Source organism: Aristolochia californica, unplaced genomic scaffold, assembly GCF_029961685.1.
Source record: "Aristolochia californica isolate CCGP_79_NKW_82.1479 unplaced genomic scaffold, dmAriCali1.0.hap1 SCAF_3, whole genome shotgun sequence".
Classification (NCBI taxonomy): domain Eukaryota; kingdom Viridiplantae; phylum Streptophyta; class Magnoliopsida; order Piperales; family Aristolochiaceae; genus Aristolochia; species Aristolochia californica.
In genome coordinates this window covers 1,350,330-1,376,657 of record NW_027181992.1, presented here as the reverse complement: position 1 = coordinate 1,376,657, position 26,328 = coordinate 1,350,330, and the positions used below count along the sequence as shown (strand labels likewise).

General features: G+C 35.8%; 2 protein-coding genes and 1 long non-coding RNA gene across 4 annotated transcripts; 2 read left to right on the top strand and 1 right to left on the bottom strand.

Moving 5' to 3' along the window:
- Positions 1–4,595: 4,595 nt before the first annotated feature.
- LOC137958884 (uncharacterized protein At5g03900, chloroplastic) lies at positions 4,596–11,970 on the bottom strand. Its single transcript, XM_068806079.1, has 13 exons — positions 11,442–11,970; positions 10,428–10,535; positions 9,983–10,083; positions 9,144–9,224; positions 8,859–8,928; positions 8,697–8,762; positions 8,380–8,469; positions 7,595–7,660; positions 7,365–7,507; positions 5,983–6,069; positions 5,829–5,892; positions 5,261–5,404; positions 4,596–5,021 (listed from the first exon to the last, which is right to left on the bottom strand). Exons 1-13 carry the CDS (start codon positions 11,835–11,837, stop codon positions 4,878–4,880), a joined length of 1,560 nt encoding a protein of 519 aa, XP_068662180.1. The 5' UTR covers positions 11,838–11,970; the 3' UTR covers positions 4,596–4,877.
- Positions 11,971–12,803: 833 nt separating this feature from the next.
- LOC137960518 (uncharacterized) lies at positions 12,804–16,438 on the top strand. Of its 2 annotated transcripts, none has more exons than XR_011114179.1 (4): positions 12,804–12,870; positions 14,857–15,077; positions 15,206–15,329; positions 16,164–16,438. It is a non-coding gene; the product is annotated as an uncharacterized lncRNA (long non-coding RNA). The 2 variants fall into 2 exon arrangements; XR_011114180.1 differs by having other exon boundaries at positions 14,857–15,095.
- A 420-nt stretch (positions 16,439–16,858) lies between these two features.
- LOC137960425 (heme-binding-like protein At3g10130, chloroplastic) lies at positions 16,859–19,185 on the top strand. The gene is made up of 8 exons (XM_068808055.1): positions 16,859–17,185; positions 17,287–17,373; positions 17,480–17,550; positions 17,846–17,947; positions 18,037–18,141; positions 18,479–18,614; positions 18,759–18,868; positions 18,952–19,185. The coding sequence occupies exons 1-8, from the start codon at positions 16,984–16,986 to the stop codon at positions 19,024–19,026; spliced, it is 888 nt and encodes a 295-aa protein (XP_068664156.1). The 5' UTR covers positions 16,859–16,983; the 3' UTR covers positions 19,027–19,185.
- Positions 19,186–26,328: the final 7,143 nt, after the last annotated feature.

Genomic DNA, 26,328 nt, shown 5'->3' with positions numbered 1-26,328 from the left:
GTTGAATATGTTTGAAGTGCTATGGAATGTTTTTGCCATGTGGTGAGGAGATTTTGGAGTTATAAATATCCACCACATGGTCCAATTCAAACAAGGTTGAGTCGCCTACACGGGCGTCCATTAGCCAACAAAACCCGACCCCCATCAATGACGATGTACGGTTCGTAGTGACTGCAAAGTCATATGGGGCTCTACCAGGGGTGTTCGGTGAATTTGGATTTGATGAGTTTGTTTTTGCATTGTTCTAGTCATCTGCAATGAAATTAGTTAGATTAATTTTGAAATGTTTTAGAATGTTGCTGAATATGTTTGAAGTGCTATGGAATGTTTATGTCATGTGGTGAGGAGATTTTGGAGTTATAAATATCCACCACATGGTCCAATTCAAACAAGGCTGAATCGCCTACATGGCCGTCCATTAGCCAACGAAACCCGACCCCCATCAGTGACGATGTACAGTTCGTAGTGACTGCGAAGTCATATGGGGCTCTACCAGTGAATTTGGACTTCATGAGTTTATTTTTGCATTGTTCTAGTCATCTGCAATGAAATTAGTTAGATTAATTTTGAAATGTGTTAGAATGTTGTTGAATATGTTTGAAGTGCTATGGAATGTTTTTGCCATGTGGTGAGGAGATTTTGGAGTTATAAATATCCACCACATGGTCCAATTCAAACAAGGTTGAGTCGCCTACACGGGCGTCCATTAGCCAACAAAACCCGACCCCCATCAATGACGATGTACGGTTCGTAGTGACTGCAAAGTCATATGGGGCTCTACCAGGGGTGTTCGGTGAATTTGGACTTGATGAGTTTGTTTTTGCATTGTTCTAGTCATCTGCAATGAAATTAGTTAGATTAATTTTGAAATGTTTTAGAATGTTGCTGAATATGTTTGAAGTGCTATGGAATGTTTATGTCATGTGGTGAGGAGATTTTGGAGTTATAAATATCCACCACATGGTCCAATTCAAACAAGGCTGAATCGCCTACATGGCCGTCCATTAGCCAACGAAACCTGACCCCCATCAGTGACGATGTACAGTTCGTAGTGACTGCGAAGTCATATGGGGCTCTACCAGTGAATTTGGACTTCATGAGTTTATTTTTGCATTGTTCTAGTCATCTGCAATGAAATTAGTTAGATTAATTTTGAAATGTGTTAGAATGTTGTTGAATATGTTTGAAGTGCTATGGAATGTTTTTGCCATGTGGTGAGGAGATTTTGGAGTTATAAATATCCACCACATGGTCCAATTCAAACAAGGTTGAGTCGCCTACACGGGCGTCCATTAGCCAACAAAACCCGACCCCCATCAATGACGATGTACGGTTCGTAGTGACTGCAAAGTCATATGGGGCTCTACCAGGGGTGTTCGGTGAATTTGGACTTGATGAGTTTGTTTTTGCATTGTTCTAGTCATCTGCAATGAAATTAGTTAGATTAATTTTGAAATGTTTTAGAATGTTGCTGAATATGTTTGAAGTGCTATGGAATGTTTATGTCATGTGGTGAGGAGATTTTGGAGTTATAAATATCCACCACATGGTCCAATTCAAACAAGGCTGAATCGCCTACATGGCCGTCCATTAGCCAACGAAACCCGACCCCCATCAGTGACGATGTACAGTTCGTAGTGACTGCGAAGTCATATGGGGCTCTACCAGTGAATTTGGACTTCATGAGTTTATTTTTGCATTGTTCTAGTCATCTGCAATGAAATTAGTTAGATTAATTTTGAAATGTGTTAGAATGTTGTTGAATATGTTTGAAGTGCTATGGAATGTTTTTGCCATGTGGTGAGGAGATTTTGGAGTTATAAATATCCACCACATGGTCCAATTCAAACAAGGTTGAGTCGCCTACATGGGCGTCCATTAGCCAACAAAACCCGACCCCCATCAATGACGATGTACGGTTCGTAGTGACTGCAAAGTCATATGGGGCTCTACCAGGGGTGTTCGGTGAATTTGGACTTGATGAGTTTGTTTTTGCATTGTTCTAGTCATCTACAATGAAATTAGTTAGATTAATTTTGAAATGTGTTAGAATGTTGTTGAATATGTGAAGTGCTATGGAATGTTTTTGCCATGTGGTAAGGAGATTTTGGAGTTATAAATATCCACCACATGGTCCAATTCAAACAAGGCTGAGTCGCTTACACGGGCGTCCATTAGCCAACGAAACCCGACCCCCATCAATGACGATGTACAGTTTGTAGTGACTGTGAAGTCATATGGGGCTCTACCAGGGGTGTTCGGTGAATTTGGACTTGATGAGTTTGTTTTTGCATTATTCTAGTCATCTGCAATGAAATTAGTTAGATTAATTTTGAAATGTTTTAGAATATTGTTGAATATGTTTGAAGTGCTATGGAATGTTCTTGCCATGTGGTGAGGAGATCTTGGTCACCGAAGTTAGATCAAGACTCACGAATCTGGTGGTTGGACTTGGGGCAAGTTGGCTGTTCCTCACCCAGAATAGAAGGATCAAGTTTGAATATGACCTGCCCCTTCCTGAATCGAGTCATGGGTCAACTTGCTAGTTGGAAAACCATCGTCTGCATGCAACTATAAGCTTTCACCGGAGAAAGCTTTCTTTTTCGTTTTATTTTTATCTTTCATACATTGACAACACTCTTATTTATACATAGAATTATAACCGGATTTCCCCTAATTTTTCGGGGGACTTCTTCCTCTTGATTTTACATCAGACTTCCTCTTTTGAAAGATAGTTCATGCCAACAACAACTAGTCAAATGTTAATTTCATCGTGGTTAAGTCATAATGTTCAATGGTTAAACACACGACGGTGGTTGACTCTTATGAGAAGGAGGCCAGCGGCCGTGAGATTGAGAACCGGGTTGCCGCCCTCCAGCGAAAACTTACATACCTGAGACAGGAGGTTGATGATTTGCTCGATGTTATTGACAATATCTAACGTCTTTCTAAGTTATAATTTGTATATGCTCCTTGTTAAAAACCTCAACATAGGAATTTTGTTTTATTTTGAGAAACTTCACAGTGAACATCAACATACGAAAGTTAGCTCCGACAATGAGTTTTGTTCTTTCTGGCCCTGTTACTGTTTTATTTATGTTATTTTTAACTGTTTTATGTAATTTAAATAATTTATTCTAGTAACAAGTAATTAGTATATTAATTTATAATAAAATATAATCATTAATTGGTTTAATTATGTATTTTTTATAATTAATTAAACAATTAGGTTTATTTATTATATTTCCTTATGTTATTTTTTAATTTTTATTAATTTTTATTAATTTATTCTAGCCACACGTAATTAGTATATTAATTTATAATGAATTATAAACATTAATTGGTTAATTATCCATTTTTTATAATTAATTAAGCAATTATGTTTATTTATTATATTCTCTTATGTTATTTTTTAATTTTTATTAATTTTATATAATTTATTCTAGTCACACGTAATTAGTATATTAATTTATAATGAATTGTAATCATTAATTGGTTAATTATCCAATTTTTATAATTAATTAAACCATTACGTTTATTTATTATATTCCCTTATGTTATTTTTTAATTTTATTAATTTTATATAATTTATTCTAGTCACACGTAATTAGTATATTAATTTATAATTAATTGTAATAATTAATTGGTTAATTATCCAATTGCTGTAATTAATTAAATCATTAGGTTTATTTATTATATTCCCTTATGTTATTTTTTAATTTTTTATTAATTTTATATAATTTATTCATGTCACACGTAATTATTGTTTTAATTAATAATAAATTATAATTATTAATTGGTTTAATTATCCAATTGTTATAATTAATTAAACCATTAGGTTTATTTATTATATTTCCTTATGTTATTTTTTAATTTTTTATTAATTTTATATAATTTATTCATGTCACTCGTAATTATTGTTTTAATTTATAATAAACTATAATCATAAAAGGTTACTCATTCTCTTCTTTATTTAGAAAAGGACACTGGAATATGTTTTTCAGGCACTAACACTGGAATCTGTTTTCCAGCCACTTCAACCGGCCTGGACTAACACCCAAACATGAGTTGAAGTGGAAACAATTCATCTCACTTCAATTCAATTTTCCACTTCATTTCCACTTCATTGTGGACTAACCCCCCTTAATGAACATTATTTCAAGTTTCAATTTAAACTGAATTTAAGTTAAAATTCTAACTTAGGGGAGGTTTTTTCAAGCCACACCCCCACTCGGATCTAAAATTTTAATGAATCTTTAAAACCATATTCATAGGTTTAATGTAAAAGGGTACCGAGTCTCTTTTGTCATGCTGTTACCTGTTAAGGGTCAGACTTTTTCAATGAGCCACTAAAAGATGTGACAGCGTACGAACTTATAATCTCAGCCAATTGTCAATGTTGAATATCTAATATCAAAAGTTGCTGTTGGTCATTTAAATATTCTTTATTTTTGGAAAATTAAGTTTTTTATCCTAACTATCAATCAGACATATTTCAAAATGGTCCCCTTGTTCTTGTGTTCTCCGTGAATCTTGGAGCTTGTAAAGAAAGAAGGTAACAATACACATCACGATACTGTTACGACTTGTACGAATCGATTTGGAATTTTTTAATAAGGAATTTCAAAAAAGTTTTTTTTAAAGCTATTACAGAAGTAACTTTGATGAGATGAATTCTTATACATGATAGTCCCACCAACATTTCCCCTTGCTTGAAATTATATGCAATCGGACAAATTCTATACAGGGAATGAGAAAACAATCAAAAGAGAGCGAGCATCCCCCCACTTCAAACATCCATCATTAAAAAACTTACTACTCCTTGCAATTAGCATAAATTAAAGAAGTGGCAGGAAAAACCATGAGATTTTTTTTCATCATTCTGACCTCTCCAGTTCAGTCAATCGCCGCTCCCACTCTCTTGCTTCATAATCTTGATCAGACAACTCTTTTTCAGTAGTGTACACTATCCGATCCTTCCCAATCACTGTCCTTTGAGCCATGTCTCGAGCACTTAACAGCTGAACAAGGTCAAACACAACACAGCATTAAATACTAATTACTTTTACAGAAATTTGGGATACTAGACCCTGAACAAGTTGCAACTGTACATGACCCTTTTGGCTCTTAATCAATATCAGCAAAACTCGTCAATGAATGTCTTCAGTGACACAAATTTCACATTCTACAGTTTCATAGTGAATAGTTTAAACTTTATTAGGTAAATTGACACTAAGTGTTACAATGGCAAGACATTTACCTTCTGTCGGAGTGATAGATCTGGTCTTTCAAGTGCCTGAGCTCGTTGTTTTCTTGCCTGATTCCTTCTCTCTATATTTGCATTAGTCTGACGCAAAAGAAACCATCGAAAAACTGGAATGGCAAAAAATGAGGCAGCATAGACCTGCAGAAACACTTTCTTGTCAAATAAACTTAAGTGAACAGATCCCAATCCAGAACTTAAGGTAACCTACTTATTATTGAACACTTTACTTTTCCCTCAAAACTTTCCATTTTACTCTTTTTCCCTCAAGACAGCTCGTTTCCTCCATTTTGAACTTCTTCATCATATGAAGCTACTTGCCAGAACGGTCAATTTTTCCCTCAAGACAGCTCTTTTCCTCCATTTTGAACTTCTTCATCATATGAAGCTACTTGCTAGAACGGTCAATTTCTCCCATGATAAGGTTTTCTTAATCATGGATGAGTATAATAAATAAACCCTGTCTCTTGTGTCTGTGTCTCAGTTAAAATTTAGATGCCTATAAGCCTGTTATGTTCAATGGACTCAATAATTTGCCCTAAAATATATGGAGTGAGACAAACACCTGAAGCAAAGGAAATATATCAGCAACAAATGAGATAAGCCCTGCAGGTGCAACTGAAACGCTCCTTCAAAATAGAAAGTTGATTGTCAGTACAAAGAAGGCAAAATGAGGAAGAAAATATGAGGGCAGATGGTACTGAGAACAAGAAACATACTTTAACATACTGCCAAGTATGATAACGCCAAAAAGATTAAGAGCTCCAAGCCCAATGACCATTGCCCTTTCTTGTGTTCCTGCCTTACTACAAATGAAAAACTTCTCGTAAGGAAACCAATTATGAATTGAGATAGAACATTCACAGCAAACATACATTATATATAAAGGCTATTAAGGATATCCAAGACCAAAAAAGAAGGATATAGGGGGTCAGGCTCAAGTCCAGCAAAGTTGGTTGCATCCAATTCTTCCCTCTCTGAAAGGTCATGCTATTTACCATATTTCCACTTCCCGCATAAGATTTTTAAAAAATACCATATCTCTATTTTGTCATATCAAAAGAAGAAAGAGAGAAAGAGAGAGGGGCATAAAATACGAACACTCATGAAAATGAAAAATAAAAATAAAAATAAAAATCAAGCAGGTTAGAGATAGGACCACCAAACTTGTTTTCCCTTTCCTCAAAAACAATGATTGCAAAACCATATCATTTTACAGAATTACGATCAAATCACACGTTTTCCATGTCCAAAAATGAAAGAAGGAAGCTCGGTCAACAGAAATTTAAAGATAAAATAAGGAGATATTATACTAGAGAGAGAAAAAGGTGCAAGAGATAAGAAAATTAAAAAATTAAAAATTGACAAAGTACAACAGCCTCACAGAGCCACAGAGTTGCCTAAAGCAAGAAGTTTATGATGAAGACATCTAGTAAGAGAATTGGTAACAGATTTAATGTCCCAAATCTTATCAAATAGCTCAAAAGGAGCCAAGAATGCCAACAGTAATCAGAATTATGGTTCTTAATTATCAATAGTACTAAAGAATATCGTGTGCTCGCTACAAATAGCAGCATACGCCAATTTTTGGAGGGCTTTACAACTTGTATCAAAAAAAAAAAAAATTATCAATAGCAGAAGATCTTCCACCATTCAAAAAAATAAGTCAATAAACAAGTCAGAACATCCTGGGCCTAAAGACATACTCTGTATGTATACATGCACAAGACACCTGGATCACTATTAAGACTTTGAGGAACAAAATGAATTAACTTGGTCTAATAATCACATGGCATAAATCAAATTAACACTTTTAAGAACAAAATAAATTAAATTGGTCAATAAACACATGGCATAAGCCACACCCAGAAATGTAAGAAGGTGAAATATGTAAAATACCTTTACCAGAAATTGCCATCCAAACCACAGAACAAGTTTAAAAGCAATGCCTCAGTCCATATAATCTATGAGCACTTTCTCTGCTGTTAAGTAACAAATCTAGGTATAGATAGATAGACACACACACACACACACACATACATCTATAGAGAGAGAGAGAGAGAAAAAGAAAGAGAGATAATTAGACAGAAGAAAAAAGAACCTGAATTTCCATTTCCTTTCTTTGAAAAATTTGTCAATGTTACCAACACTTTCAGCCCATCTTCTACCAACAAATTCTTTCATCCCACTTCTCCTAGACGAAGCTGTTCTTTGCAATGATGGAAATCGATAAAGGATGATACCCTGAAATGGAATCATGTTAATCAAAGCTGAAAAAACAAAAAATAAATGAACTGTTGATTGTGACAATAGATATGCACACAAAGAAACCTTATCATCTACTTCTGGATGTCCATCAAATCGCAAAAGCACTGGTAAAATGTATGACTCATCATCCTGTAACAAACAAGACATGAAAAATTCAAATAAAAGAAAGAAATCATCTTCCGAGCCATTAAATAGGTAAGACGAGATCTTTACAGCAAGTCAGTTTCATTTTGAAGCGGAAACCGTGAAATTAAAGCTCCGATTTAGAAAGAAAAATGATGCACACATTTGGAGCCAGAGAGAGAGAGGGGCTGAGATGAAAATAGGCAGCAAGGCGGGCTAAACACTTGGATTACAGAATAAGGGGGCTCAAGTTTCTTTGTGGTTTTTCCAGAACCTTGCCTGCTACTATCCCTAATTGATCTTGTCTCTCTTGCTTCCAAGAGCATTTTTTTTTTTGAAAAGGGTATGCGTTATCAGGTGTCCTTCCAAGTGGTTCTCCTTTCAGAGGCTGTATCTCTACAGGGCGTGGCCCGGGAACTTTCCTTGGTCCAAAGATCATTTCAAAGAACATAATTACACAATAATTCGAATTTACCCAAAAGTGCAATTTTGTTATTTCTAAGTTAAATAAGGTTGTCCTGTTATTTAATTTCTAGGTGTTCCAAAAATTAACACCAAATGTAAAACATTTTTCCTCGATAATTCCTTTTTTTCTTGGGTGAAGTTTTTTTGCACCCTAAAGCCACTCTCTTCCATATGCCATTCAATGCAGGTAGTGTGGCCCCAAAAACCTAGCATAATATTCATACTTTCTAACAACGAAGATTTACATATAATTCGCATACCATATTTCTCCCATTTGGTGGAACATCAAGATAAGGAGCAAGCTCTTCTGCTGTGACAACGCCTCCATTGGTCGCAATGTACTGTCCAATCTATCATGACAAAATATATATGGAAATTAGCAGAACATCTTGGAGTGGTATGTGCAACTGAACCATTGAGTGTAGAATGTCACATGTAAGAGTCTATTGATTGTGAATCAACACAAGTCTGGCTACTAGATTTTAATGAAAAATGTATTTCGCTTCAAAATTGCAAAAAAAGAAATAAAATAAATAAAAAGTCATATGATTTAAAGAACTGTATGATCAGTACTTACTAACTTCCACCTCTCTTCTTCCAGTCCTTGATTTGGATCCCCATCTCCAAATACAAATGAGAAAACCTACAAAATAAAGATATCCAAGCAGACCAGTTCAGTATATCAGAAGAATAAAAATATGCAATAAAACAAAATTGACGGAACAAATGTAGGCTGTACAGATTCAACAAAGTTAAGTCCTTCAGCTTTCTCAACACGCTGTCTCTTGTAGTAGTATGGATCCCAGTACCTGCCAAAGACAACTCAACATGAGAAGTGCCAGCCATTTTACGACTCCTCTCATGATTACAGTTTCTACAACATTAGAGAAGACAAAAGATGAACCAGAGAAAAGCATCCCAGAATTTTACATCACATTGAGACATTTAATACAAAATAAAATAAGGCAATATATTACAGAACTAAACATAAATGTTGTGATCTACAATGACTAATAATTATTACCAAAATAAATCAGATGGAAATAAGACGGTAATACTTGAGTCGTATGATCTTCCACCCCGTCTCCCACGATTGTCTTCATCACTGATGCCAAAATAAAAAGTCAAAATGTAGATAACAATTGAGATGAAGTTAAAAAAAAATGTTAAAGTAGGACTATCCCAAAATGACTAGCGAAAGACAGGAGGTCTTTCCCAAGTAAAAAGCACAGGAATTTTCTAATACAGGATCCATGCAGGACTATTCTTTACACTCCCCTCACTTAGAGGCCCTCTTTATGGCTCTTACATGTGGATAGTTTTTTAGTGGATACCCAAGTATGAGCACCTGCTCTAACACCATGTTAAAGTTGGGTCCAAAAATAACTAGCCAAAGTTACAACTATTTTTAACAAAAAAGGATACTAAAACAAAGACTAGAATGTATATGAGTAGCCATCACAGAATATTTAGGGCATCACCACCACCTTAGTACCTTAGGAACAAATTCTCATGAGGCCTATGGCACAATGATCAAAGGTCTTGTCAGATGAATGGAAATTGAGCAGTGGTCTTCAGTCCCATCATCTAATATCACTAAATACAAGTGTAATATTTAAGCAAACACCATCGATGGGAGACATAAGATCATCCAATCACTGAATTTTAAACTAAAAGTCATCCACATTGGAAACTTTCAGGTCTTGCTTCCTATATAACTTGCCATATATTGGGAGAGTCGCTGCATTTAAGCTCCCAACTGAAATAAGACTCCTATACTCCATGAGTAGATTCGTGCATAACCGCATAGAGAACAAAGTAAGACAACAGATGGAATTTCTGGGCAAAGAAGAAAAGTTTTACCTTCTGCTGGAAATGAGAGCAATAATTGTGGTGTAGACAATAACGATTGACGCAACCAATGCTGTACCAAATGAAACCCGAATCAGGTATTCAACTACAGCCTGCAAAAGACAGATTAAATCATGAGGAATCATTCCTTCTACAGTAAATCAACTTCTGCTGGAAAGCAAAACATGTACCCCACAAGACCTATGCTGGTTTCAGCAGTGCCACAAACTAGAGTCCTGTTTGGAACTAGGGCCACTCAAATAAGACTATGTGATAAGAACTCAAGAAATTGGGAAAACCTCATCCAGCAGGTAAACCACTTGTTCCAAAACGGGACCAAATGCAAAAAAAAAAAAAAAAAATTGCTTACACACTTGAGTGTTAAGGTCTTTTACCTGGTTTAGTTTATTAGTCAAATAAAGGTTAAATAATCTGGGGCACAAGAAACTGGAAATACCTTTGATTTTTCAAGTAGAGGTTCAATTTTCATTCTGAAACTTTTGCCTGTAAGCTTTGCTCGATAATCCTTTGGAAAAACATAAAGCACGTCTCCTTCATCTGATACCTGTCAACACCATTTTGAAAAAGATTGCATTCATGAAATCAAGAACTTCAAAAGGTCATAAACGATGGCAAACACAAAATGGAAGAATAAAAGTTGTTTAACTTTTAGATTGTTAACACTTTGGAATGAAAAAGAATTTGAGGTTCCTACGTGGTGGGAGTCAAATGTCATTATCACAGAAGTTGTCTTTTTTTTTTTTTTTTTTTGGGTCTTCTATTACAGCGAGTTTATATCTAGTTACCCTCAAGTCCAGTGGGGATTGAACTTGTGACCTTGATCTAGGAAACCCCCACGAGACCACTGAGCAGCAGCCCAAGTCTCCACAGAAATTGTCCTCTTTCTTATTAGAACAAACCAAAACTATGCAACATACAAGCATCAAGACTGAGAAACAAGCACATTGTAAAAAATACAAACTAAATGTCTCTGACTTGAAAACATTTCAGAGTATGAAGCTATATTTCTTACTTACTTTCTCCTGACAACAGCTAGTAATCCCTCAGACCCTAGCAATTGCCACAAATTAACAGACATAAGAAACCCGAATTTTACAAACTGAAATCAATGACATTTCAGCTACCAGAACATAGAACCACACCCTAACAACAGACATACTATAAGCGAAAGACCATACGCGTTAGCAAGTAAAACACGAATTCAACAACTCTAAGCGAAAAAAGATACGCAGTTTAGAAAGAAAACCAACAAACTCATCAAACTAAAGCCAGCGAGCACACACACTAACCAGCAACACATTATTGTTAATTTTCGCAGGAAAATCACAAGCTCAAATCTACTTGCGATTTAGAAAACCCACAAAACCACAACTTCATCTCTACCTTCAAGTTAGAAAACCCACAACACCCTTAAACCCAACCTCCTGAACCCAAATTTCAAAGGAACTACCTCTAGAAAACCTCCGGTATCTGCTGCAAGTGCTTGCAAAGCCTTCTCAGACTCATTCAACTTCAATCCTCCCTTGCTTGCGACATCTCCAATGGTAACCCTACCTCCATAGAAATCAACCGCATCCATTGCCCGCTGTCGAACGTCCGAAGGTAATTTATCCGTCTCAACAGCTTTTCCAGGCCTGATACTAGCAGGAATCTCAATCCTTGCTCTGCATACAGGGGCGGATATCCTAGTTTCACGGAATTGGACTTTTTGGACATTGCGGAGGTGAAATGGAAGTTGAAAGATCGAATAACGGAAATGCAGAGGCCTGTAACATGTCGAAGACTTGTGAGAGAAGCAGCAGCGGGATTTTGGTGACAAGAAGAAAGACGTGGCGATGGACGCCATTAGAAGTAACACAAGGAGAGATTTTTCTTCCTAGAGTGTATCATGAAGAAATTATTTGATTAATTTTTCTTCCCCTCGCATGTATACGAAGACATAAGAGGCCTATCTCTGATTCTCTGGTATAGGGAAAAGATAGTGCTTCCGAATGAGACTTTGAGACACGCAAGAACGGGGAAGTCTAGTGAACGAAATGACGCTTTTACCCTGCTTTCATTTTCTTTCGCGGGAAATGTAAATATCGGTCAATCCTGGTACTGCGCTTACGTGGAAAAAATCTGCAATCGTAGAACTTACCCGATTATCCTACAATTCTTTAAGCCAGCTTGGGATCTTGACGGCGTATTCTATTCCATCATTCCAACTAACTTTATAAAGGTTAATTTACAGATTTTATATTTAATTTTAGTAAATATATAACTCATATATAAAATATATTAAAATTTATGATTTATATTATTTTGAACGAATATACCCCTATTTCTAGTACATAATATATCATGATATACGATTACAATAATGCATAATATAATATTTTAATATATAATAACATTGTTATTATTTATTGATTAATGTACAACATAATATTTTCTATCTTAATTTATTAATAAAATATATTATTTAATAATTTATTATGTTAGTATATTTTAATATTAAATTAAATTATTTATTATAAAAATAACCATCTTTGTTTAGGTTTATTATTTGTTTATGTATATTATTTATTTAGTTTATTATAAAATATAACTCGTTCTCTTGTTTTCACTATATTTTCTATTTTGAATTATAAAAATAACCGTGTTTATTTTCTATATTTTCTATTTTTTATTTTCCAATACATTTTACATCGACCACACTAACAAAAAAATAATCGAACGGTGCGAAAAAGAACAAATAATCGAATCAGCAAATTTCCTTTTCGTAGTCTCCATCTCCCTGCTCGCGCCTCACTGCGAGTCGGCTACTTCCCTGTCATTCCGCTCCTCTCTTACCTGCTTTGTGATCGTCGTAGCGAGCTCATTTTACTCTCTTCAGTGTGAGCAAACTTTTTCTCTTTTATATTTCCACTTTATTTCTACTTCTATAACTTTGGGGATTATTTTGGCACTTGTGTTTACTTCTTGTAGTGGATTCCTTTTGCTTTTTTCTTTTTTATTTTATGATAATCATGCTTACATGCAGTTACTTTGAATTTGGTTGTTTAGCATGTCTGGATCCTGAATCATCTTTCCTAATACGACACTGTCAACTTATCCGGTTCTTGGTTATTTGTTGGGAACTGTTTGCCTGCAACTACGTTCTGCATTTTCCCTGCCCCGGTACCATGTCTAAGAACCGTCCGTGGCACAATGTAATTAGCTGATGATTTTAAGTAGGCAAGTGATGGGCAATTGCATATTAATTGAAGAACATTCTAAAGCATGTCAATAATTCGTGTCATTTCAAGTGCGATATAATTCCATATATTTTTCTGAATAAGATTATCCAACGTAACTGGTGTGAGATAATGGGATTTAATCTTAGATTAAAGGGATAATTAACTGCGGCTTTTCCCATTTCGCGTGCAATCAGTGTATAATAAAAAAATCATTTTTCATTGTATTAACTAAAGCTTATCTGTACGTTGTGAATGGCCTCGCCTTCATTCACTAGCTGAAAACAATGACCTTCTTTTTTTCTTTGTTATAGACGCCATAGGCTTAAGTCTAAAAAAAAAAGAGAGAAAATAAGCCACTGCTTTAATAATATATAAAAAATGAGTGTCTTTCTGATCGACTATAATACTGTGTTGGTGGATAAATACGCATTCCAAACTGATTTAAGTGGAGAATTTTCTGGCAGAGTGTAATATTTCATGGTCTTTATGTTTTTGGTTAACAAAATGAAGCATATTATATGATTTACTGGTCTGAATCAGAAATGAGTTGCAAAATTTATTTTGTCAATACCTGATGATATTTTTTATATTGTGAAAGTGACTGATAATATGCAAATAGAGACATTTCAAGCTATTGGCGGTTCTCATCATGCACAAAATTCAACCTCTAAACTTAGTGCACTGAAAGAAGCTCCTATAGCTGCAATTTATCATGTGCCCAAGCAGAAGGCTGTTTTAGCTTTGCCAATGAGGTGCTCTAGTATCTTCAACTTTACTTTCTATTTTGCAATAGCAAGGTTTTTATTTGACTCATTATTTCAGATAAAAGCTGCCATAGCTTTGTATTTTTCATATTGTAGGTTCCATGCAGCCCATCCTGTGTGTAGTTTGTTTTCCACCTTGTATTGATATACATAAGGTGAGCTCTAAAAAGCTTAACTTGATTCATTACAGCATACTCTTGTGTGTTGCTTTGTTGTTATCTAGAATATCGCTGTGGGCATTGGTCTGGTTTTATGGTAAAAGAGTCATTCCTTGGCTAAGGAGTGAATGAGAGCAATCAATTACCTGCAAAGTTAAGATGCAACCTATCAAGTAAAGCTGTAAATAGAGGTGAATTATGGTCCAAAGGTCTCTGATTGGAATGTTCTTGGTCGTCTTTCATTAGCATGTCTTATGAGTTTTGAATTATGAGTGTTCTTGTTGCACTTAGATGGTTCGGTTGTGTTTGAAGCTTTCCTTGTTGCCTTAATGGATGATTATATTGCACTCACTGCCGGTACAAGAGTATTGTGGCCCAAACTCTTTAGTTTGGTTTAATTCTAGTTGTCTTATGTGCATAATCTTTATAAGGTGTCATTTTCACAATTGTTGGATTTCTTTGTGATGAAGGTTACTGTAGACAACTATTTCTTGCTTTGATGTCTGGGTTTGTGATTAAACTTGTTGATGTGTGGGATTCTTAGATTATTTTCCTTCTTAAGTCATACCCTTCGACTTCTGGCCCCGAATTTCATTGGATTTCTTTCTGTGGCATTGTTGATACTCTCACTTTCGGTTACCTAGAAGAGATTTATATGTGTATCTAATAGTGTACATTAAAATGTTTCCATGACATTTATATGGTGTCACTGTTGTTTGCAGCTGTAAATTTCTCAGGTTAAAGTAAAACAAATTGTTGGTTCCACTCTCAAGGATTCTGCTGAGGCAGGGTTACTCTCATAACCAATTTTGTGTCAGACAAGTCTCCAGCAGAGTTTGTGAGTTTGTACAAAGAGGATGATCTAACAGGTGGTCATGTAATAATGCTTGGTGCGGAGCCTCTAGCATTTCTGCAGCCATTGAAGCTCTGCATGCCTATCCTGGTATGGGCTTAATCTCTTGTAAGCAATGTTATGATATTTCTGTCCACTGTGGCTCTCTTATGATTTTATTTTTTCTTTCTTGAAAGAAAAAATCCTCTCTTTCAAATGCTAAAAGTGAGTGGTTGCAGATGGTTTCCAAATTGGAGGGAGAATCAATCTGGACAATGCCTTGGGTTACCTTGAAGAAGGTGCAAACCATGTGATTGTTACATTGGTGTGTGCACATAAAGGCAATAATATAGTTCACTAAGGGTATAACAACTCAACTGTATTTTTTTCCTTTTCTTTTTAACAAGGATATTCCCATTTTTTTTGGAATTTATCAGTTAAGAGTTTAGATTCTGGTTCATGCCTCTGCTGCAGTATGTTTTTAACAATGGAAAGATGGATCTTGGTAAGATGAAGAATTTAGTTCAGCTTGTTGGGAAACAGAGGCTTGTATTGAATCTAGTTGTAGAAAAAGGTTATGCATATTCTGAGCTTATCTCCTTACAGTGAATGGAGATAAATTTGTATTCCCTCTCTCTCTCTCTTTCTCTCTCTTTGGTCAATACCTCTTTAGTTGAGATAGGTTTTGTCCATAGACTGCAGGAGGGAAAGTATGCAAGTTGTTACTGATAGATGGCAGGTGTTCAGTGATGTTCTTCTTGATGAGGAGGCCTTGGGATTTCTTGCGGAATATGCTGAGGACTTTTTGGTCCATGGAGTTGATGTAGAGGAGAAAAAATATTTCTGTCAAAGGCATTGTTTGAAATATAAAAAATGTAGCTTAGGCTGTAGAGTCTTCTAAACAAATTAATTATTTTTTTTCTTTCTTCTTTTCCCCAGTGCGGGGAGGTTGTGGAGAGTTGTGCAATACAGTTAAATTGTTCTTGAATTCATTGTTGTTATTCAGTTGGGATCACCTGAACGAAGTATGTTTAAGTTCAAATTATATTTCAAAACTACATTTTTAACTAGGTATAAAATTTCCAATCTCAAAGTGTAAAGATATTGCGTAACTTTCCTTTGTTTTCATTTTCATTTGTCAAAAGTTTATATTTTGGTTCAGCAATGATACCATCTGACTCTGTGATTCCTTTTCAGGTTAGGAATTGACGAAGAACCTATGACATTACTTGGAAAGTTCTTCCGTGATCTCTGTTCTGCATAGAAATTTTGTATCTTCTCTTATATTGGAAATACCACACATATCTTGTCATAAGTTTGGCATATGACCTAATTGCCATTTATCTTCAATATGACCATAACTTCCTCTTAGATGAACTTGCCTCAGCTTTATGGTAATTCAAAATCAAAACAATGAAATGCCCTTTTAACTTGACGTGAGTAAATGAAGTTTACCGATTGAGACATCAGGATCAGAGCAATTAAATCAATGTTATCTTATATTTGAAAGATGGCTCTGGATTGCTGCATTTTCTTTATTTGAATGAACTGTAGCGTTGAATACAACAAAATGTTTTGAATGTAAACGAGGAAACAGCAGTTATTATTTTTTCCTCTTCCACTTTTTAGAAATATTGCAATCTGTTTTATATAGAAAAATCTTTTCTGTTCTTTGGGTTTCTTACTTGGCTGTAAAGTATTTGTTGGAGTAAACTTCCGTTTTGGTTTCAGTTCCCAGTGACTTATGCTCGTGGAGTAACAACAATGGCGGACTTGGACAAGACAACAAATTTCCCGTCTTTTGCATACCCTCCGTTTATTACTCGATATTCATCTCAATGAGCACACGTGTGGTGTTCACCAGTCGAAGCAGACGCGTGTGTGATATTACAGTCGCAAGATCTGATACTTTTCTTCTAGAGCGGTATAGAACGCAAGAAGATGCAGATCGGGGAGAAGTGTTTCTAAAGAAAAAATTTCTGCGACCGGACTAAAATAGAAGTATAATCAAGAAGAAATGCTTGTCGTCACACCTTTTTCTGTCTTCCAACCTCTCCAAAAATTTCCATTTGGCGTCTCCGAAGGACATGGAAAGGCCCTGTCGATCTCTGCTACAGCTGCTCCTCCAAGGCCAAATCGGGCCGATCGATCACCTCTAGAAACTCGGCTTTCTCTCGTCCAAGCCGTGGTGTCGCAGGCAGCTACAGTTTCCCAACGACGTAACTGTCGATGTCATTCAAACATATTGAAATTTGATTAAATTTCGTATTTTTCACCAGTACTGTAAAAGGATTTATGCTCTCGTACATTTTGAATACAGTTTTGATTGATTTGGCGAACGAAACTGCGAAGTACGTGTTCCCGCGAAGGTTTGAAAGTCGCAATCTGGAAGAGGCTTTGATGTCAGGTGAATTTTGGACTGTTTGTGCAATTTTTCGACTAAGGATTTTTTTAGTTTTTGGTACTTACTGCGTTTTGGTGATCTCCATCTGATTGTTTCTTTCTGATTGAAGTACCGGATCTTGAGACGGTAAATTTTACAGTTCTGAGGCGGAGGGAAAGTTACGAGATCAGAGAAGTAGAGGTTCGTAACTTTGCATGCATCATTTCTTTCTTATATTTTTTTATGAGCAATCAAAGTTTACTGGACAAAGATACAACGCCGGGTAGTTTTTATTCCCATTTTTTTGGATCGTTCAGGAAGGGTTGCAGTCACTTGTGTGGTTGTACTACACAAGTTATTTAATCAAATGATCATTACTATCGAAATGATTATTATATGTTTGCCACTTTGCTTAAAACCATGTTCAATTTTCAGTCTTTCATGCTTTTAATCTACTTGAGGTAACTTATGACAGTGAAACACAATTCTGGAACAGCCTTATTTCATTGCCGAGACGACAATGCCTGGGAAGACTGGATTTGATTTCACTGGTGCATCAAAATCATTCAATGTCTTGGCTGCATACCTATTTGGTGAGGTACGCTATAAGCCATGTGGAAAGAAATGTTACTCTTCTCATATCAGTCAGCACTTGTGCACGTACTCAGATGTTTGCCTTTTCTCTAGAATGTAGCGAAGGAAAAAATGGAGATGACGAGTCCTGTTTTTACCAGAAAAGATCAATCAGAGGGAGAGCGAATGGAGATGACAACACCTGTGATTACTAAGAAGGTTAGTACTCCTAGTTGAAGATACATAAGAATTTTGTTTAAGTTCAGCTGGTGGTACTTCAGATTGTGCGGTAGAGATTGACTTCTGCGTGGTTGTGTTCTGTTTTGAACTCCTTTAAATGTGGTGCGGAGAAATCATGGATGCCCAAATGGAGGCAAACTAGAAGTTTCTGCTTCTACTAATCTAAAAAAGTATTTACTTTATCAATCCCGTTCCAATTCAGTTTCTGTAGTTTTTTCCTTTTCTTACTGTCAGCCTTGTCAAATAGTTGTGGTTCTTATTCTGTTTGTACAAGTCTTTTTATGGGATGATCTAACTTTTCTAATTTGTTTTTCAGTCTGATAATCAAGAACGATGGCAGATGTCGTTTGTCATGCCTTCCAAATACGGTTCTAGGTTGCCAGTACCAAAGGACCCCTCTGTCCGGATCCGTGAGATTCCTAGAAAAATTGTTGCAGTCACTGCCTTTTCAGGTTCTCTCTTTGTCTACTATAGATTTGAGCTTTAGAATTACAGAGAAGCTTAACTCGGTACACTTAATCCAATTCTTACTTATTTTTAGATATCTATACATATTCCCTTCTGATCATTTAACTTGTTCTGTTCATTTAATTCAGGGTTCGTTACAGATGATGAAGTTCAACGTAGAGACTCACAATTACGAGATGATCTCAAAAAGGACCCCTTGTTCCAAGTGAAGGAGAATGCAGTGGTTGAGGTTGCACAGGTAAGAGCCAAAACAGGCAATTTCTTGTCAGTTTTTTACTGAATTGTAATGACGGAGAAAACTCTTTTGCAATTCAATTGCAGTACAATCCCCCATTTACACTGCCTTTCACACGTCGGAATGAAATAGCTCTGGAAGTGGAACGGAAGAACAAATGACCCAATCAGTTCGTCTGATGTAAATACTACAATTCCTTGATGTACAAAATACTAGATGGAAGACAGGAGATTTATACTTTTGATGTATGCTTAAAATATACTTATTTGTTGCAACAAATTGTGTTCAATGGAACATAGACAAGTATTTCTATAGGCGGGAGAAGGCTGAAGAGAGCCCTTGCAGATTACTTTCTCTTTGCTTATATATATGTTTCATGTCTAAAAGAAATGAGCATGACCCATTATTGGGACCATTATTCACTAAAAAGGATTACTCTCCCTAAACTTCATTTTGGAAGATGGGCCCAAGCTCACACGACCAAGGAAGACCCACATATTCAAGAGTGTAAGAAGATGGGTCAAAGCCTATAAGATATGGACCCACCATGATCACGTGAAGTGGCATAAGAAGTTTTACAACATCAGAATTATTATGGAAGCAGGTCTCACAAAAGAATTTCAGCTTAGAGATATTTTAGTCATATTAATATTTTATTTATATTGGGTTATTTAATTATGTTAGGACTTATATTTAAGTGTTAGAGTTTGGGTGTAATTGGGACAATGGTAGTTTAATTGTAATTGAACTCTATTTACCTTCCTCTACTATAAATAGAAGTTCATGTGCTCTGATTACATCAAATCAATGAAATATTTCTCTTTTTCATAAATTTAACATGCTATTAGAGCAGGTTTTGTGAGTTGACTTGGTAAACCCATAGAGATAATGTGATATTTTTTTTATCTATCTCTAGTAGTTTAGGTTCATATTTACCTTTTTTTCTCTTTTCAAACCCTACACCCGTTGTTTACTTTGCGTTTTTACCTATATATTGAGCTTTTCATATTGCATATTATATATTGACAGAAAAATATTCGAGTCTGTTTTCCAAGGAAAAACTTTTATTTGCAATCAGAGTTATCTAAAAAAAGAAATCGATATTTGAAGCAGCAAAAAGTCAGATTGTAAAAGAGGTTCGAGCAGCAGTAGAAAGTTTCAACTTTTGAGTTATTTTATGCTATCAAGAGCAAGACTTTATATGAAAAATTATATATCAAAAGAAAGATCCGTAAGTCTATTTTTTCCCTATTCAACCAATTCTCAATTTGAGTTTTTTATAAAGAGATATTGATTTTGGAAGAGTCAATGGTTATGCGGGCAAAAGGAGAAAGAGTACTTAGTTCAGCCAGATTACAGATATCGAAATCTACCAGATTATATATATCAATAGAAGTATATGTTATAAAGAGAAGTTATATTTGGATGAAAGGTATTTAAATCTAGTTTCAAAAGGAGAAAATTTCATGTCAATCTGATCTATATTTTAAGATATATTCGCATTGGAATAATCAAAAGTCAGGCTGGTATCCTGTTGCATTGAGAAATCCGAATTTAAGCCAAATTATTTTATGTGTCTTTATTACTCTTAAGGATTTTTATCATTTATCGATTATCTACTGCTATATTATTGTAAATTTGTTACATCTATGTTATTTGGTTCAAACCAGGATCACTGTCATTACTTCCCAACTTGAAGGAGAGAAATAGAAGAAAAAATATAAGAAAGAGCAAAGAAGATTGAAGACTAAGAATCCTTACTCGCAATAATAATTGTGCTAATTATTGGTGATACTTGATTTGGCTTGACTCAATTATATTTCTCTGGCTAGATTATTATTTTGAAGTATTCGCAACATATTCCTTGGTCAATATATTATTTTGTGCACATACTCGCATCGAATTATTTCATGGGTCATTTTACAAAGATTTTTATTATCTTGGTTCATGTTATATGAGCCTAGAATCATTTTACCCGCAACTATTGTGTCTCTTTGGATGAGACATTATTATTGAAGAAGTGGTGACTTTAGCATTTTATCTTCCTCTTTACCCATTACCTATTGGTTATTTGGTAACCTTTCTCCTACCATCCTTTATTTGACTCTCACATACCTTTGGGCCAACCTTTTGAGTGTTGCTTCGGTTAGGAGTTTAAGTCCATCATGTACATACATATGGGTGTTTTTAAGTCTATTTAGACTTTTATATATATACCCGTGGGTTTTTATTGTTATCTTGTGAATGACAGACATTACCCACTTATCACGTTTAAGAGTTGGTGCTCGTGTTGGGACACCGTGATAGAGAAACTTATTATTACATATATATTACCCCCCTTAATTGGTATTTATTATTCCTACCACTTGAGAGTCGTTGTCTTGTGGATGGACACGGTGATAGAAGAGTTTGACTACACTTCTAAGCACTGCGTATAGACCCACTACCAGAGAATGATAGGAGTGTATCCTACATCCAGTATGACTTATGACTGGAGTATGGAGCGATGTCATACAACTTGGAGTGATTTTACTCTCACTTATCTTATGCTTATTGGGCTTCATGGAAGAGACCACCAGTGTGAAGGGGAGTGTTGGAAAATATGGATAACTGCCATTTTATGAGAAGATCCTATACACTATTTGCAGCAAGTTGGGAGTTCATGATATTCTCTCACCCCCAGCTTGAGGGAGAGTGTTGGAATATGGGCCCAAACCCATACAACCAAGGAAGACCCACATATTCAAGAGTATTGGAAAATGGGCCCAAACCCATAAGATATGGACCCAATATGATCATGAGCTGGTGGGACCCACCATGATCACATGAAGTGGCATGAGAAGTCTTACAAAGCCAGAATTATTATGGAAGTAGGTCTCACAGAAGAGTTTTAGTTTAGAGGTGTTTTAGTTATGTTAGTCTTCTATTTATATTGGGTTATTTAATTATACTAGGACTTATCTTTAAGTGATAGAGTTTGGGTGTAATTGGGACAAGGATAGTTTAATTGTAATTGAACTCTACTACCTTCCTCTATTATAAATAGAGGTTCATATACTCTGATTACATCAAGTCAATGAGGTATTTCTCTTTTCCATAAATTCAAGACTTCACATAATATAAACTTTCACTGGCTGCTAAGAAAAAATAAACGATGCTTCAAGATGAGGAAATCAATCTACAACATTCTGTAAGTCTTAAATATGAATTTCTAATACAATATGAAATTCATTATAAATTAAACGGAAGATAAATCATACCTCCGTCCATACGCTTCAAATTCCTTCGCTTCTGTTTTCTCGGTGCTTCCGATCTCTTGGCACTCAACGGCGATGGCACTAAACTGAAGGGGAATGAGAGTGACGAGACAGGGGACCGTAAAAACATATCTTAACCGAAAACCAACCTCCCATCAAGGTTCATGGTTTCGTGTTACCGAGGGAGTTGCAACTGCCGGAAGTTGCAATTGCCAAAAGTTTGAGACCACGTAATGAGAAAACCGTTTCTCATAAAAACGGTTTACATTCTCCCACTTGGTCCAAACTTCTAATATAATCTTAAACCCATCGATAATCTGAATTTAAGTAATAAATACATGAATCATGGCGATAGGTCCTCTAATGACGAGTATTATCTTCCATGTATTACTATGTATGTATTACTTATACTTTATGAATAAACCCTATGTTTACTCTTGGTCCAACACAGATGAATTTTCTCACAATTAAAGTGCACATAAATATGAGAAAAAAACATCACATTAATTAAAAATTTCACTGAAATAACATTGTTCATACAATGAAAATATTTACATAATGGAACCAAGTCCCATATTCACAACATGATCCTTGAATTTAAACGGTGGCATGCCCTTAGTCAAAGGATCTGCGATCATAAAATCAGTGTTGACGTGCTCAATGATCACTTTCTTTTCTTTAACACGTTCTCTTATGGCCAAATACTTAATGTCGATGTGTTTACTTCGACTTCTACTTTTGTTGTTCTTGGCCATAAAAACAGCAACTGAATTATCGCAATATATTCTTAATGGCCTAGAGATAGAATCCATAATTCTAAGCCCAGAAATGAAACTCTTAAGCCATACACCATGTGAAGTCGCCTCAAAACAGGAAACTAACTCGGCTTCCATAGTCGACGTGGCGGTCAAAGTCTGTTTGGCACTCCTCCATGATATTGCTCCACTGGCCAACAAGAAAATGTATCCTGATGTTGATTTGCGGGAATCATCACAGCCAGCAAAGTCAGAATCTGAGTAACCAATGACATCTAAATTGTCCGTCCTCCTATACATCAGCATGTAGTCTTTGGTTCCTTGAAGGTACCTCATGACTTTCTTTGCAGCTCTCCAGTGGTCTAACCCGGGATTACTCTGATATCGCCCCAACATCCCAACAGCAAATGCAATATCAGGTCTTGTACAGACTTGAACATACATTAGGCTTCCAACAGCAGAAGCATATGGAATGTCCTTCATTTGTTCCCTTTCAAGGTCGTTCTTCGGGCATTGGTTCAAATTGAACCTATCACCCTTCACAATGGGAGCTACACTTGGTGAACAACTTTTCATCTGAAATCTCTCTAACACTATTAATACAGGTTTCCTGAGACAGACCTAAGATACCTCGAAATCTGTCTCTATGAATCTTAGTGCCAATGACATAAGATGCTTCACCCATATCCTTCATATCAAAATTATTAGAGAGAAATTGTTTCACCTCATGTAGAAAACCCTTATCATTGGTTGCTAGCAAAATGTCATCCACATATAAAACAAGAAAACAGATTTTACTCCCAGTGACCTTCTGGTATATACATTGATCCATAATGTTTTCTACAAAACCGAATGAAGAAATTACATTATGGAATTTCAAATACCATTGGCAGGATGCTTATTTTAAGCCATATATTGACTTTTTTAACTTGCAAACCAATTGGTCACATCACTAGAGGGGAATCCTTCAGGTTGTTTCATGTAAACCTCCTCCTCTAGATCTCCATTGAGAAATGCCGTTTTCACATCTATTTGTTGCAACTCTAAGTCAAAATGGGCTACTAATGCCAAAATTATGCGCAAGGAATCTTTCTTAGATACAGGAGAAAAAGTTTCCTTGTAATCGATTCCTTCTTTCTGAGTGAATCCCTTAGCAACGAGTCTTGCCTTGTACCATTTATATCCAATGGCTTTAAATCCATTAGGCAACTCAACAAGATCTCAGACTTCATTACTCTTCATAGAATTCATCTCTTCCTTCATGGCATTGTACCATAATTCTGATTATTTGCAACTCATGGCTTCTGAAAAATACATGGGATCATTTGCGGTTCCAATGTCAGATTCTTGCAGATACACTATATAATCATCAGGAATTGCTGATCTCCTGAGTCTAGTAGATCTTCTTAATGTAGAACCATCATTTTCCTGAGAAGTATGTGGTTCAACTAGTTGTTCAAAAGTGTTTGGCAACTCTTGAAGAACTTGATCTACTGGAATGTTGTCAGCAATTTGTGGAACTTCAATGATTGATTGTTCAACACAAGTTTGTACTTGAGGGGTGCTGTGAACAATAACCAATCTATCACTTGAGGTGAAAGGTTGAGATTCTGAATAATCCTTCTCAAAAATTATGTTCCGAGTTGGATCCCTCCCACTGATCAAGTCATTTTCAAGAAATTTTGCATTTATTGATTCCACAATCCTAGAGTTGTGAGATGGACAATAAAATCTGTAACCTTTAGACCGTTCAGTATATCCAATGAAATACCCACTAATGGTCCTTGGGTCCAACTTCTTCTCTTGTGGATTATAAATTCTCACTACAGACGGGCATCCCCAAACGCGCATATGTCGCAAACTCGGTTTCCAACCTTTCCATAATTCAAATGACGTTTTTGGAACAGCCTTGGTTGGAACTCGGTTTAATATATACACTGCCGTCTTAAGTGCTTCAGGCCACAAGGATCTAGGAAGATTGGAGTTGCTAAGCATACTCCGCACCATGCCTAATAATGTTCGGTTTCTTTTTTCTGCTACACCATTTTGGTCCGGAGAACCAGGCATGGTATATTGGGCAACAATCCCATATTCTTGAAGAAACTTTGCAAATGGCCCAGGTGCTTGTCCATTCTCAGTGTATCTACCATAGTATTCTCCACCTCTATCTGATCTCACGATCTTAATTTGCTTACCGCATTGTGTCTCTACTTCAGCCTTAAAGATCTTAAAGGCATCTAAGGTTTCATACTTATTATAAAGCATGTAGAGATACATGTATCGTGAAGAATCATCTATAAAAAAGATGAAGTATTTCTGACCATGTGAGTCCATGTCTGGACTACATATATCAGTATGTATGATCTCTAATATGGTTGAACTCCTATTGGCACCTTTCTTTAACTTGTTAGTCTGCTTTCCCTTTATGCAGTCTACACAAGTCTTAAAATCAGTAAAATCCAGAGTATTAAGTACCCCTTCATTCACTAATCTTTTAATTCTATCTATGGAGATATGACCTAATCTCCAGTGCCATAATGTAGAGGAATCCTCATTAATAACACTTCTTTTATTACCAGTGTGAACATGCATTGAACCGTAAGTGGCATTGTTTTGTAAATTAATGCTATAAAGACCATCAGACAATGTACCATTCCCAACACAATCAGACTTATAATATAAACTGAAAGATGAGTCTGAAAAGTTAAAAGAATATTCATAAGGTACAAGCCATGAAACTGAAATCAAGTTTCTGGAGAAACTTGGAACATAAAAGGTATTTTCTAATTTTAAAACAAAGCCACTACTTAAAGTTAAATAGCAAGTTCCTATAGCTTCCACATGTGAGCTCATCTGATCTCCTGAGAATATTTGATGCTCACTTCCCACTGGTTTCCTTAGGTTTTGCAAACCCTGCAAGGAATTCGAGATGTGGATTGTTGATCCAGAATCAATCCACCAAGTGTAATTATTGACATTAACCATATTAGATTCATAACAAACAAATGAGGTTGGTGTACCTTTGTCAGCAAGCCATTTCTGAAACTTGGCACATTCCTTCTTCATGTGTCACTTCTTTTTACAGAAAAAACACTTGGAATTTTTCTTAATACCAGCTTGGGGGGATATTTTACCCTTCCCTTTTTGTTTGGCTTGATGCTTGCCCTTTCCATGTGTTGCCATCATGACATTTTCTCCCTGTTCCATCACCAGTCTCCCTTCCTCTTGAACACACATGGTCAAAAGTTCATTAACTGACCATTTATCTTTATGTGTGTTGTACGAGATTTTGAAGGGTCCATATTGGTGCGGAAGGGAATTCAGAATGTAATGCACCACGAAAGATTCTGACATATCAACCTCAAGATTTTTTAATTGAGCCGCAATATCCCTCATTTGCATGATGTGCTCACGCACACCTCTCATACTGGTGTGCTTTAGTGATGAGAAC